Source organism: Dama dama, chromosome 19 (assembly GCF_033118175.1).
Source record: "Dama dama isolate Ldn47 chromosome 19, ASM3311817v1, whole genome shotgun sequence".
Classification (NCBI taxonomy): domain Eukaryota; kingdom Metazoa; phylum Chordata; class Mammalia; order Artiodactyla; family Cervidae; genus Dama; species Dama dama.
Window position 1 is genome coordinate 49626322 of NC_083699.1, and position 13410 is coordinate 49639731.

At 39.9% G+C, this 13410-nt stretch overlaps 2 protein-coding genes across 2 annotated transcripts in view; both read right to left on the reverse strand.

Moving 5' to 3' along the window:
• UMPS (uridine monophosphate synthetase) overlaps positions 1-1279 on the reverse strand; it is a 49027-nt gene extending 47748 nt beyond the window's left edge. The window contains exon 1 of the mRNA XM_061166980.1: positions 1044-1279. Coding sequence (XP_061022963.1) covers positions 1044-1199 — 156 coding nt within the window. The 5' untranslated portion in view covers positions 1200-1279. The remainder of the gene's footprint in view (positions 1-1043) is intronic.
• A 1597-nt stretch (positions 1280-2876) lies between these two features.
• LOC133073478 (kalirin-like) overlaps positions 2877-13410 on the reverse strand; it is a 122095-nt gene continuing 111561 nt past the window's right edge. Inside the window, exons 26-28 of the mRNA XM_061166985.1 lie at positions 12509-12709; positions 10137-10275; positions 2877-9588 (exon numbers count right to left, since the gene is read on the reverse strand). Coding sequence (XP_061022968.1) covers positions 9043-9588; positions 10137-10275; positions 12509-12709 — 886 coding nt within the window. The 3' untranslated portion in view covers positions 2877-9042. The remainder of the gene's footprint in view (positions 9589-10136; positions 10276-12508; positions 12710-13410) is intronic.

Below are 13410 nucleotides of genomic sequence, written 5' to 3' on the forward strand. Positions count from 1 at the left end.
CTGAGCAACTTACTTTCACTTTTCACTTTCCTGCATTGGAGAAGGAAATGGCAACCCACTCCTGTGTTCTTGCCTGGAGAATCCCAGGGACGGGGAAGCCTGGTGGGCTGCTGTCTTTGAGGTCGCATAGAGTCGGACACGACTGAAGCGACTTAGCAGCAGCAGCAGCAGGACTTCCCTGGTGGCTCAGACAGCAAAGCGTCTGCCTATACTGCGGGAAACCTCGGTTCGATCCCTGAGTCGGGAAGATCCTCTGGAGAAGGAAATGGCAACCCACTCCAGTATTCTTGCCTGGAAAATCCCATGGACGGAGGAGCCTGGTGGGCTGTGGTCCATGGGGTCGCTAAAAGTCGGACACGACTGAGTGACTTCACTTTGACTTACACTGTGATCTGCAGCTTTGGTCGGCAGCTTGTGAGGAAAGCAGAACCTCCCATTCTGCCTCAGATGTACTCAGTTAATCAGATTACCCATTTAAACAAAATTCCAGGTAATTCATATATACTCAGAGTTTGAGAAGCATTGTGCTAGAAATCTCTAACTTCTACACAGTTTTTCCCTTTTATTCACCAAATAACTGCCTCCATGAAATGTCCACCCTCTGGCCTTAATTCTTGCTCCTGGCCACAAAGTCCAAAATCGAATCCCCTTTACCTAGCAAGAGCCTTTCCAAGTATTTAAGCAGCTACTAAATTCTTCCCTCACCCGCCTTTTCCTCCCCGCCCCATTTTCACGAAGTTGAATACGTGGAACTTCTTCAACTACTTCTGTGCGAGCCAAGGCCCCCAACTGGGTTCCCTGACTCGGCTGCAAAGCACGTGTCAAAGCCAAGCGAGTCTACGAGCAGGCTGCCCTCTAAGTCCTAAACAGCCTAACAGTTCCTGGTCTCTGGGTTTCGCAAACCGACTCCCGGAAGCCGAAGCAGGGTCGGCCCTCCTGCTTGGGTCCTTTGATCTCACCCAGAGCCCAGTTTCTGTCACCCCACTCCTCCTGGTCCCCATTCACGCCACGAAACCCTGTATTTTCCTTTCCCCCGTAGGTACCTGACTCAGAATACGCGGTCGAGACACGATGCCCCGCAGATCGATGTACACGGGGGAAGACAGCCCACTCTTCAGCACGAAGTTCCCAAACTTGAAAGCCTGCACGTCGTACAGACCCGTTACCAATGACCCCAAAGGGGCATCAGCCGCCGCCATCGTCCGGTTCTCCCAGTTCACTCCTAACTCCAAACCTCAGCTTGCCGCGGCGCCAGATGACGCCACCTGAGAAGTCCCGCCTCTTCCGGCCCTTTTTCCGGCGGCTGGGCGGGCTCGTTGCGCGCGGCTCCGGGTTCCAAGAAACGAGGAAGATGAACTTGTACTTTGGTATCAAGGTTATCCAGGAGGAATATCATGCCAGCCAGTCTGAAAATCTAAATATATTTTGTATTCACAAATCAGTTCCTTAGAGGAAATTCCCATTATGGGTAGATGGCAATACTTTAAAGGTAATTACCGTTAAAACTATAAGGCTTATAGTTGTCACTCATCAAATTGATTCTGACTCATTTGAAGAACTGATTTATTGAAAAAGATCCTGATGCTGGGAAAGATTGAAGGCAGGAGGAGAAGGGGATGACAGAGGATGAGATGGTTGGATGGCATCACCGACTCGACGGACATGAGTTTGAGTAAGCTCTGGGAGTTGGTGATGGATAGGGAGGCCTGGCGTGCTGCAGTCCATGGGGTCGCAAGAGTAGGACACGACTGAACGACTGAACTAAACTGAAATTGATTCTCTTGTTTCTGTTTTATTTTCTTTATGTATGTCTGTGTTTTCTGTGAAGACAAGATTACCAGCCAGTGTGAAGGAGCCCATGCTTTTGACAGTTCTCGTTTCAAATAAATGCAGTAAAATCTTGATGAAATAGAAACCAAACTTTAAGATATTTTTATTCTTGTTTGCAAAATAAACTAATCATAATACTTCAATCCCTAATACTTGTCAACCTAAAGAATAAAATGGCCAGTTACTGTACCAGCCAAATGAGTTTTACTTGGGAATGGCAGAGGAATTGCATTATCGACATGGAAACTGGAAAACCATAAGCAATCCTGGAGAACATAGGAGAGGAATGCTACTTTATGAAGATGCCAGGGAAGTTGGGAGGGTTTGCTTTGAAGGAGAGTTCTTTGGAGTAAATCAAGAGTTCAGGGTGGTGACAGTTTCTTATGGGCTGACAGTTTCTTGGTTGCTTTTCATTGGCTGCATTGTTGGTGGGCAAGGAAAATCTTCCATCCTCATGCTAAGGAAGTTAAGTAAACCTCTTCCTACCCAGGGATGTAAAATAAGGTGCACAGGGTGGTATGTGCTGGTGTGTGCAATAGAGCTCCTCCTTCAGGGCTTCCTCCCTCCACTTTAAATGAGATTTTTCCTTTACAGTATTAATTTTAACACACTCTAGTTAATTGACAATATACTATGAATTAGTTTCATTTGCATTTGGGTGGCACACACAGACTCTTTCAAAACCTGATTATGTCTGCATAGTCTAATCCAGACTCCTGGAGTTCACAATATATTGTGTAAACTTGTGAGATCCATCCCGTATGGCCTAACAATTTTCTAACAAAGTTGCCAAATAAAACACCAGAATGAAGTTAACAACACACATTGAGGCTTATTTGGCATTTTTAGATAGAGAAATGCCTTAGAGTATTTCGTCAGGCTACAAAATTATTCTTTTCTTTCCAAAATACTGGGCAAAATGTGTTTTAAAAACATTGCAATATTTTCATCTTGTCAAAGGCTTTCGTATATTTGAGGGAAGAACAAAAAAAATTACTCTTTTACCGGACATTTTAATTCGAAAGAAAACAAAAGACCACCAGAAGTAATCTTTAATATAGTATATTTATAGGAATGCATAACTTGAGATGTACATTTTGAAGCTTCATCCATAACTTAGAACATTTACTGTAATGATAATAACAAGACAGCAAGTCATCACTTTACAACATTACACATGAGTGATTTTGACTTACAAATAAAATATTTACAACCTACCTTTACAAAACGACATTGTGTGCATACAAAATGAACAACTGCAGAAAAATTTAAAAATAATGAGACAACCAAAAACCCAGAAGATACACTTAAGGCAGACCAGCAAGACACTGAAATAATTAAGGCTGTGGAATTCTTCTGCACCTTGAAAATATAGAGCTATTTATCAATACTGTGGAGTGATTTTAAATCAATTGTTACAAGCCTGATGGAAGTATGTACTTATATGTATATGTGTAATGGTCCCTATGGGGAAACCTGTCCACTTATGGATAAGGCCCTTTATCTGAATGGCCAGAGAAGCCCACCCCCAAACTCTCAAAAGACTTGGTGGGGAGGAATCACTCAAAACCAAGAGGTGCCAATAAAATTTGCAAACCAACTGTTAAATATTCAAATATATTCTTCTGACTCTAGGCAAACAATAACTTTAATGATGGTCCCATTATGTTTCAAGCTTTGTTCGTTTGGCTTTGTATAGTCAAAAGACAGCAAATAAATCCCCAAGGAGTAGACTCTAACTCTACCCATCAGCCCTAATGGTTTTGAATGGCCCTAAGTGGTTTTCTACTAGAAAACTGATCCACCTGGGCTGTCTTCAAATGGATAGATTTCTGCATATGAGCAATAACATATACATACATATTATACACTATATACATGTACAGATGTACATATATCCATATTTTCCAACAGTTTGCACTTTGATCACTACTGTTCTCTGACTAGGATCTCGTTCTGAAGAACATATTTAGTTTTCTCACAGTCTTCACATTTGTCCTAACTACTAGTTTTACTTACTCACCTTCCCCATAGAGTAGGCCAAAGTTTGGCAGAAACAGAAGTAAAAGCACCAGGGTCAAAAAAAAATCAATCATAGAGATGACATATATGGCTTAAGTTAGTAAGAGAAGATGTATGTTTTGTTACCTTCAAATTCATAACCACAATCTTTGAGATCATAGTAACAGTCCCCATAATACTTCCAAGATGTGGCTTCATTTCTTGACGGAAGTCAGGCATTGATGTAACTCTTACACTAGCTATTCCTCAGCTAGTAAATTCATTTGCACTCTTTTCCATTTCTTCAGCTATCCTCACTATCCAAAATAACAGTTATCTGAATAAGCAGTTAATCTTGTTCATCTGAATAAAAACAAAATCTGACCACAATTTAGAATCTCCTAGCAAATAGGCTAACAGGAAACACAATAGCCCATGAGTATTAATTTCAATCTTTTCATAAATGTCCCTTAAAGATGAAAATTTGTCTTAGAGTAATTGTTTTTTCCTCTCCTCTAACTTCTACATGTATTGAAAATGAGGGAGAAATGTCTTTCATAGAAAGTATGGCCTGTGTTCTACTATTTTTGTTTATATTTCTCACATGAATAATATTCTCTATTAAAGACATCTAATGCTATGGACAAATTTCAGCTGTTTTTAATCCTCTAGAATTAATGAAACAAAGAACCTTTTAGTTTTTAGAAAATGTATATTAACATAGTAGTTCCCCTTTTCTTAGTAGAGAATGGGTAAATCTTATCTTTTCTAACCTTAGTTATTCATTTCCTAATGATCCCTAAATTTTAAATAGTTAAGAAAACTGTAATGCAAATAAACCCACTGAAAGCTCACATGCTGTGGTTGCCTAACCCAGACTCCACAGAGATGCTACACAGGAGGGAAATAAATAAGCCCCACATTTCTCAAAACTGAACAAGGATGTGGTGAGTTTGCACTTTTTCCCTACTATGAAGACCCTTACGTTTGAAATATTTCCTCCTCTATCAAATTTATGGGACAAAGTTTTACTTAATATACAGAAATAACCAGCATCTAGTTTATAATATATTTGCCCCTTTGTAGTCTCACAAATCTAAATGTCCATGCTCTTCCACAAGGCAAGAAAAAAGTAACAACTGACTCACCAGCACTAAATCATGGAGACTATGGAAAAACAAATATGCTACTTCCAGAACATCTAATTATCTAAAAAAAAGAAAGAGATCCAAAGTTTTCCCTCCAAAAACTAACAGTTCATTTCTACACCTGTGCATTTAATTTGCCTCTTATTATAGAAACCTGTGAGATTCTAAAGAAATGAGTTGTGATATCAGAAAATATTTTATTCTCCTCTCTGCCCTCCCAGTGAGGAAAGTGGCTGTTTGGGCTTTTCTCTTTATAAAGCTTGAGAAGAGAGTCGTGGTTACTTTGGAGGGCATCTTACTCTGTGCTTCTGCCATAAGACATACTCGAGAAAACAGTTTATTGACAAACACTTCATCAGCTCTCCTAACCTTTTTCTGTAAATAAGCTTTTAAATTATTGAAATTACAGGCTAAGATAAAAAAACATTCAGACAAAGAGCACCTAGTACTTCCAATTAAAATCAATTTACAGAATTTAATCTCATGAGTTTGTAAATTGTATCTAAAGACATGAATATTGAAATCTTGGAATGTTCAAAGTTACCATCAAAAAAATTCTTAGCACTGGCAGTGTGTAGCACTTTTTAAAAAAATCCAAGTATTTTCTAGACATCCCAGCTAAGGTATTTTCCCCACATTTCTATGAGATTAATTCCTCCCTCCTTCCCCCCAACTCCCATTTTCACAATGGGGATATTTGGGGCAGAAAAAAACCAAAGACTTTCTGTAAGAAAGGACGAATCAGGAACAGTTGAGGTTGAAACTCAAGAATTCCTGGGCTCACCCTATGTTCAGATGGTTTCATTTAAAAGATATTTTAAAGAAAAAATGCTGCAATATCAGTCAATCTAAATACAATGAACTTCTTTATCTCCCATCCTCCCCTCTGAAAGGCACTACTATTTATAAAGACTTGTGAGCCACAAAGCGCTGCAGCCAGCTTTTCCTCTGCTTCCTCTGTTCCCCCAAGAGTGTTTATGGCTGTGAGAGGCCTGAAGGACACCTCCAATGTTACAACTTTTTTTCTTAAAAATTTTCTCACATTCAGCTGTAAGTGGATATAAATCTGTTTAATTTGAAAGCGATGTAAAAGATGTAGTAAATTACTATATATACCTTTAAAAAATTATTGTGGGTTGTCCCTGATCTTTTCCTTCTTTCTGCACCCCACTCTTATAAAACAAAAAAACCCAAAACCCTATACAATGGATATAAGCCAAGCAAGAAACTTGTGACTTTAACCAATATTATTTTTCCCATTTCAACTGGAAGTTCATTCTTACTGATTCCTAGTTAAGTTTTAATTGCAAAAATTACCATAATAAGAAGGGGACTATTTTCCCATCTCTCCCCTCTTCTCTACCACAAAGTAATAAATACCTCTGCCAAAATAGGTACAAGAAAGTGGTTCCTAATCCTTCATCCCTTACCACAGTTGCCCACAGAGCAACTAGAGTATATTTCCCAGTCCCGTCTTCTGGGATTCCTTGTTATTTCCAACTTGCTAAAGAGAATTCCTGAATCAGGAACGCAATCACCTTATCCTCATTGGGAAGGACCAGGAGCTTTGCAGATACGATGTCTCCCTGTTAGCTTTCTTTAGTTATCAAACCATATAAAATATATACCCTTTCTCTTGGGGCCCCTATTAAATTCATTCTATTCTAATGATTGTACTTTGGCTCCAGTTAACAAAACCATACTAGCCTTCCATCTGGACCATTCCAACTCTGATGTGAAAGCTGTTATAAATGCTTTGGCTCTAACATTCTTGCCCTCCCAACAGCATGATTTCATTAATGCTCTCCTTGCAGTCTGGACACCATTGTCCTTCTCAAGCAAAAACTCAGCTTGTCTCCTACATGGTCATAAAAACTCATAAAGATTCAGCAGGGGGCTTTTTAGTCATTGTCCACAGTGGACGAAACATAACTTGCCAAGCCATACCGTACAGATATTCGGAATCCTCAGTGCCTGTATCTATCCCATGATGAGCCCGAGGGACCAGGCTTTCTTCTTTTATGTTGTATCTTATAACAAAGACATGCTTACTAAAAGAGTTTTTAGTAAACTTGTTTAAAATTTCAAAATATTTTATCATATAGTATTGGTATAGAACTATGGGTTTAAATGAAGAATACGAAGGGTTAGTCAAGAGAGAGCTCTGAGAAAGTAGCCTTGGTGGCCCAGGGCCATTCGAAAACTAGGAAACAAATACAGTCAGAATCAGTTTCCACTTATTTGGTTAATCCTGAAAATACATAAGTGCTATATAGTCTTATTGCTTGTACTTTCTACTAATTTATTAGTCTATAATCTTAGATGGGATGAGGTGGAGCATGGATGAAGAAGTTGACTTTGAAGTCAATGGAAAAGAATGATGAGCATTTTTAATTCTACATTTCCACTGTGGGAATAAGTATTTTTATATATTAAAGTTCAGGCTTAGTTTCCATCATTCTTCTTCATTAAGATAGGTTTGTAGTTCTATTTATCCTTCATAAACTCTCTGCTTGCACTTCTGTGCTGCATGATTTTAATTTTCTCATCTTTTTATGAGAGAAGCAATGCCATTAAACCTGATTTGAACAGACACTTAAGTTATATTTTTTAAAATAGCATTTGCATAACAGTAATTTTAAAAACACATTCTAGGAAACAAAGGATGGATCATGTACAAAAACACAAAAACAAAATCTCCCAAAAAACAAAAAAAAAGGGAGAAAGAAAGAGACCATGAAATGCCCAGGTTTAATTTTTTTTCCACCAGTGGAAAAAAAGGCAGTTCATAACCATCTTGTACGGAGAATACATACCAGAAAGCAGCATCGGCCTCAAAATGCAATTAGTCCTTTTAGTCCAGGGAAATATTGGTGGCTGAGCAGTGATAGATATTGCATCGCAGTTAAAACTCAATGCTCTGCTAGGATGACGTATCAGATTTTATACCATGGCTTCAAAAAGGACTTGGGACCAGGCCTTTGAAAGGCCTACATGGCTGCTTCCTTTTGGTAAGCACCCCTTCATTTCTATAAGGGGTTAGAAATAAAGCAGGCTAACTTTCTGAGGACTGCAATCTACAGCTGCAGAAGACATCAGAAAGTGTTGTTACGTGTTCACAGGAACTGCAGGAAAGGTTTCTATTTGCACTTTTGTATGAACCTGTTTTATTCATTACCTATTTCAAACCAAGTGTAGACATAAAAAATAGCCCCACAACTCATTCTGTATTTGGACTTATTCTCTGGCAGGCTTTCCTGCCAGATGAACTCTGAGCTGCCAGTGAATCTGGGGATAGCATTTCATAAACAGAACCTAGGTTAGTCAAATACCTGTGACCGAGAGAAAAATCTTCTCACTCACAGATTGCAAAAGGGTAACATTGCTTTCTCTTAATGCACAGGTTCTGGTAAAAGAGTTCTATACAAGATTTATAAAATGCTCTAAAAAAAAAAAAACAACTGTCATCTAATTGTGCTTAGTCAAAACAATGTAATGCTTCGGTACATAAGTTACTGTCTTAACTGGAGCACTCAAATTTACTTAAGATTGATTTCATATATATCTCTATATTATAAAACTCTGAAAGTTGAATGTGATATATTTTTACCATATGTGTACATGTATCCTATTAAGAAACTATATGTAAGTAATCTAAACCAGTATAGTTGACATACATGACATCTCTGTTAAATGGAACTTCTTGCTTAAAATTTCAGCAAAGGCAGGAACCTTTATTTTGCCAAGTTAACCACTCATTTTGGAACACAATTAAAATTTCATAACAGCTGCTATTCTTGTTATCTCTGCCTCTCTTCTGAATACTTTCCATGACTCTGTACATCTGTATCTCTTCTGAACAACCTTCTGGAAAGTCCCTGGATTTAGAGTGATTTCACTGCTGCTCAGACTTTGAAAAACCACTGAGGAGGTTTAAGAGGTACATCTCTCAATCCAGAGAACCACATGGAGTGAATGATGGACAGAATTATTTACAGACACATTCAGTCTAACTTTGGTTCACACTGCACTTCCATGTGAAACCACGAGGGCTGGGGGATGGCTACGTGCCTTGGTTTAGCCGATTGACAATGTAGCTCTTGACGTTGGGAATGGGGCGCACATCATTCTGATGCTTGCGACGCTCAATGAAGCACGCCAAGCGGGAGGTGTCCAGGGGGATCTTGGAGTAGCTGCCATTGTGGGGCTGCAGCCACGGATGCTGCAGGCAGGTGGCTGCTGTGGGCCGCCTCCTAAAGTCTTCCTGTAGGATCACATTGATGAAATCTCTGGCAGCATTGCTCACACCGCAGAAGTACTCATGGGGGAAGCTGAAGTCCACCCTGCACACATTGATACACGTCTCCTCCTTGCTCTCATCCAAGAAGGGGGAGACCCCACTCAGCATGACATATGTCAAAACCCCGATGCTCCAGATGTCGGTGCCCAGGGATACAGGGATGCCCTGGATCACTTCTGGGGCAGCAAACTCGGGGTTCCCCAGCAGGTGGTGGATATGGAAGTGACCTGAGATCTGGACAGCATCCTCCAAGTCAATGAGCTTCACTCGAGGCACTGGAATCCGTAGGTCAATGAGCAGGTTTTCAGGCTGCAGAGATCCAAGGAGGTGGGGAAGAAAGAAGGCAAGTTCAGCTCTGTTTTGACTACCTGTAGGACTCCAGCCACTCCAACACGGTTCTGCTATTCTTTGATAAAGCCTGTAGTGTGTGGGATGTTCCCTATGCTTCAAACTGAACTAAACTCTGAGGCTGGATGGTACTTCAGAGAAGTTGGTTGACACTGAAAATCTTGTCTTCTTAACTACCCTTCTGCACTGAAAAAGTAAATTATTTATTTGGGGGGAACAGGGGCTTCTTTTAGAAAAATATAGCAACATTTAGTGATTCCTTCTATAAAGTTAGACAAAGTGGTTAAAGCCTACCTACCTTCTCTTACCCCAGATATTATGTGACTCTGATGTGTTCTCATTAATTCAATAATAACACACAAATTGTGTGACAACCCATTTTGTGTTTAATATTCATAGGGATTCTAAAGCAAGAAAATAAAATAAAATGAAAATTTATATCCCTCAAGGTCAATGACTGGCAGGTTGAACTTAACCATTTCTCTGCTAGGGTTGCTATTTCTTATTACCTTTATGTCCAAATGTGCAACTCTGCAGTTGTGAAGGTACTGCAGGGCTTCCATGATGTCTCGAATGTAGAAAGCTACTTTTTCTTCCATCAGCTCATCATGATTCATAAGGTAGTCTAAGAGTCGGCCATCGTCCATCCTGAAAAAAGGGAGGAAAAGGCAAAGGAAATATGTTTGCAAAGAAAACAAAAAAATAGCACACACATGAATCTGTAAGATTGCTAATATTTCTCCTATTTCCTATTATAAATGAAGATCAGTGTTGTAAGACATGTGCATTTTAGTTAGAGTCCAAAGTTAGTACAATGTTCAGAACTTATATTAAAAAGATAGATAATAGATATGGAGGAGATAGAAAGAGATAGAAATAGATGGATAGATAAGAGAGAGATGCATGCTTCAGGGAAGAAATCTGTATAATCTTAAGACACGTTGTGAATGCCTGCTCTGTCGCTTCAGTTGTATCCAACTCTGCAACGCTATGGACTGTAGCCCGGCAGACTCTGTCCATTGAAATTGCTTACAAGGAAAGTCTGACATCCCTTTAAGAGAGGTTAGATTGCAAAACAGAGAAAGGAAGGAGACAGAGAGATCTTGCAACTGTCTGAATAACTGGAATCTGGTGGCTTCAAGGAGCCTCACATGTGTTTTGCAAATTGCTTTTCCTTTGCCAGCTTTTAGTTGGGGAAAAGTAGCAAGTAGGCAAAATTTGACCTTGACATTCACGACCCCTTCTTGAATCCTACTCCTCCTGGGCAACTATCCAACTTTAAAAACTATGCCTGAGAGCCTGCTAGGAGGAACCAGCCAAACCTGGACTTGAATCCTGGTTCTGCCACACACAGGCTGGGGGCTTGGAACAAGTCATTTAAACTCTCTGTGTTTTGCTTTCTTTATCTTTAAAGTGAGAGTAACAACAATAACAATAACAATCCCTATTTCATCTATGAGGACTGTTGATGGATCAAGTGAGACAATGAGTGAGGCATTAAAGCATAACTGGTAGCAACAGCAAGTGTGCAATAAATGGCAACTATTTTCAGGTACCCTGTGCCCATTTCTCGGAGAAGGCAATGGCAACCCACTCCAGTATTCTTGCCTGGAAAATCCCATGGACAGAGGAGCCTGGTAGGTTGCAGTCCATGGGGTCGTGAAGACACGACTGACCGACTTCACTTTCACGCATTGGAGAAGGGAATGGCAACCCACTCCAGTGTTCTTGCCTGGAGAATCCCAGGGACGGCGGAGCCTGGTGGGCGGCCGTCTATGGGGTCGCACAGAGTCGGACACGATTGAAGCGACTTAGCAGCGACAGCAGCAGCAGCAGCGCCCTCTTTAGCAGGGAGTGACCAGATGTCAGATAGCTGTTCTTTAACATGCACTGGGCCACTGAGGACCAACCCCTCTGCCTGAGCCAGAATCAGAAGCTACTTTTGAGCACAGCTGACATCCTCCTGCCAAGTTCCCATTCTCTTCTCTAGCTTGTTCCTTCCCACCAGCTTGTTTTCTTCTCCTGCTTTTCTTGACAGGATCAAAGGCCTAAATCACAGTTGAAAGCTGTAAATGGAGGTGCCTCTCTACTGTACACAGGTACATGTGGAGCCACACACAGTATTGGTCTCCAGGATAAATGTCTGTCTTCTCTCCAGGCCCAGGGCCTCGTCACACCAATCAGACAACATTTCTATGAGGGATCCATACTTCTGAAAAGACTGTCCTCTTGGGCCTCTGTAAGATTTCTCTAAACTACAGGGCATGATCTCTGTTCCTAGCTTGGGGAAGGAGTGGTAAGGATGTGACCTTATTGCTCTCTTCTGGGAGCCAGTATGTAGCCCCAAGTATACAGGGATACATACTGGAATGAGTGGAAGTTTTTGAAGGTCTGGAATGACAGGAAGTCTGGAATGAGTGGAAGGTTTTGAAAGTAAGATTTTACCCTTAAAGGACTTTCTTGGGGGTAGATTGGGGATGCTATAGCAGTAGATAGATGCACAAACTCCTCTCTTTCATTTCAATTTCACCCCTGTCAATGAGCCCTTTGCCAATAAGCTTTTCCTAAACTCCTGCCCAGCCCAAGAGCCCATAAGAGAAAGAAGATGAAAACTGGAGTGAGACAGATGTGGGTTCAAGTCCCAGCTTCTCCATTTCCTAGTTTTAAGGAGCTACTTTTAATGAACTTCCTTATCTCTGATTTTCTGATCTATAAAATGGGAATCACATTTTTATACAATGGAGGGGAGAGTGCATGTTACATACAACACTTTGTAAGCTAGAGGCATTGTATGAAATGTAACTGCCATTTCCATTCATTGTAAGCAAGAAATAAGCCAAACAGCTGGGGACCGTGTTCAAGAGATGATACTGGTACTTACAGTTCCAAAATGAGGATGTAGGAAGTGGGGGACTCATAGGTGTCATGGAGAGTGATGTATTGGGGGTGCTGCAGGTGCTGAAGCAGGGCAGCCTCGTGGGCAGCCTGCTCTTTTTTCTTCATTTTTTTGCTAACAAATTTCACAGCGACATCTTTGCGAGTAGCTTTGTGAATGCACTTCTTTACTATGGAGAACCGGCCTCTGGAAAACAAAAGGGAGAAAATGTTTTGCCAAGATTCCTCAATCAACTAGGTATCATTTTATTCAAGGATGCGAGAAGTTTTATCCAAAGTGGTTAGACAGTAACATTTTATTATTATAGAAATCTACTTTTTTGCATTTTTAACTATAACATTATCATTCAGAATTGTTAACTATAATATTATCTTTCCTTCCTTAGCATTTTAGGGTTCTCCAAGATACAAAAAACTAAATAACATTTTTAGTCAATAAACATCAACTACAAGTTCAGGTTTCTGAACAGAGTATATTTCTATAAAATACAACAGTAAGAATATCAAAGAAGGAGGAATTCTGCTCTATGATAATTTCAAAACATTTTCTAAAGAGGCAATTTTTTTTTTCATCTTATTTTATATTTCTTATCCTTTTGTTACAGAAAATTTCCTATATACACAAAAGTAGAGAGAAGGGTATAACAGATCTTCTATGTACCCAGCAGCCGGTATCAACAATTATCAACATTTTGCCAACCTTTCATCTATTCTTTACCTATCTACTGCCCGTTTTTTTGTTTTGTTTTGTTTTTTTCTGGAGTGTTTTAAATGCATGTTATTTCTCATGTAAATACTAAGTTTTCATCTCTAGTTTGACAAGGACATTTAAAAATATGTCACTACCACCCCATTTTCACATCTAACAAAAATAACTACACCTAAATT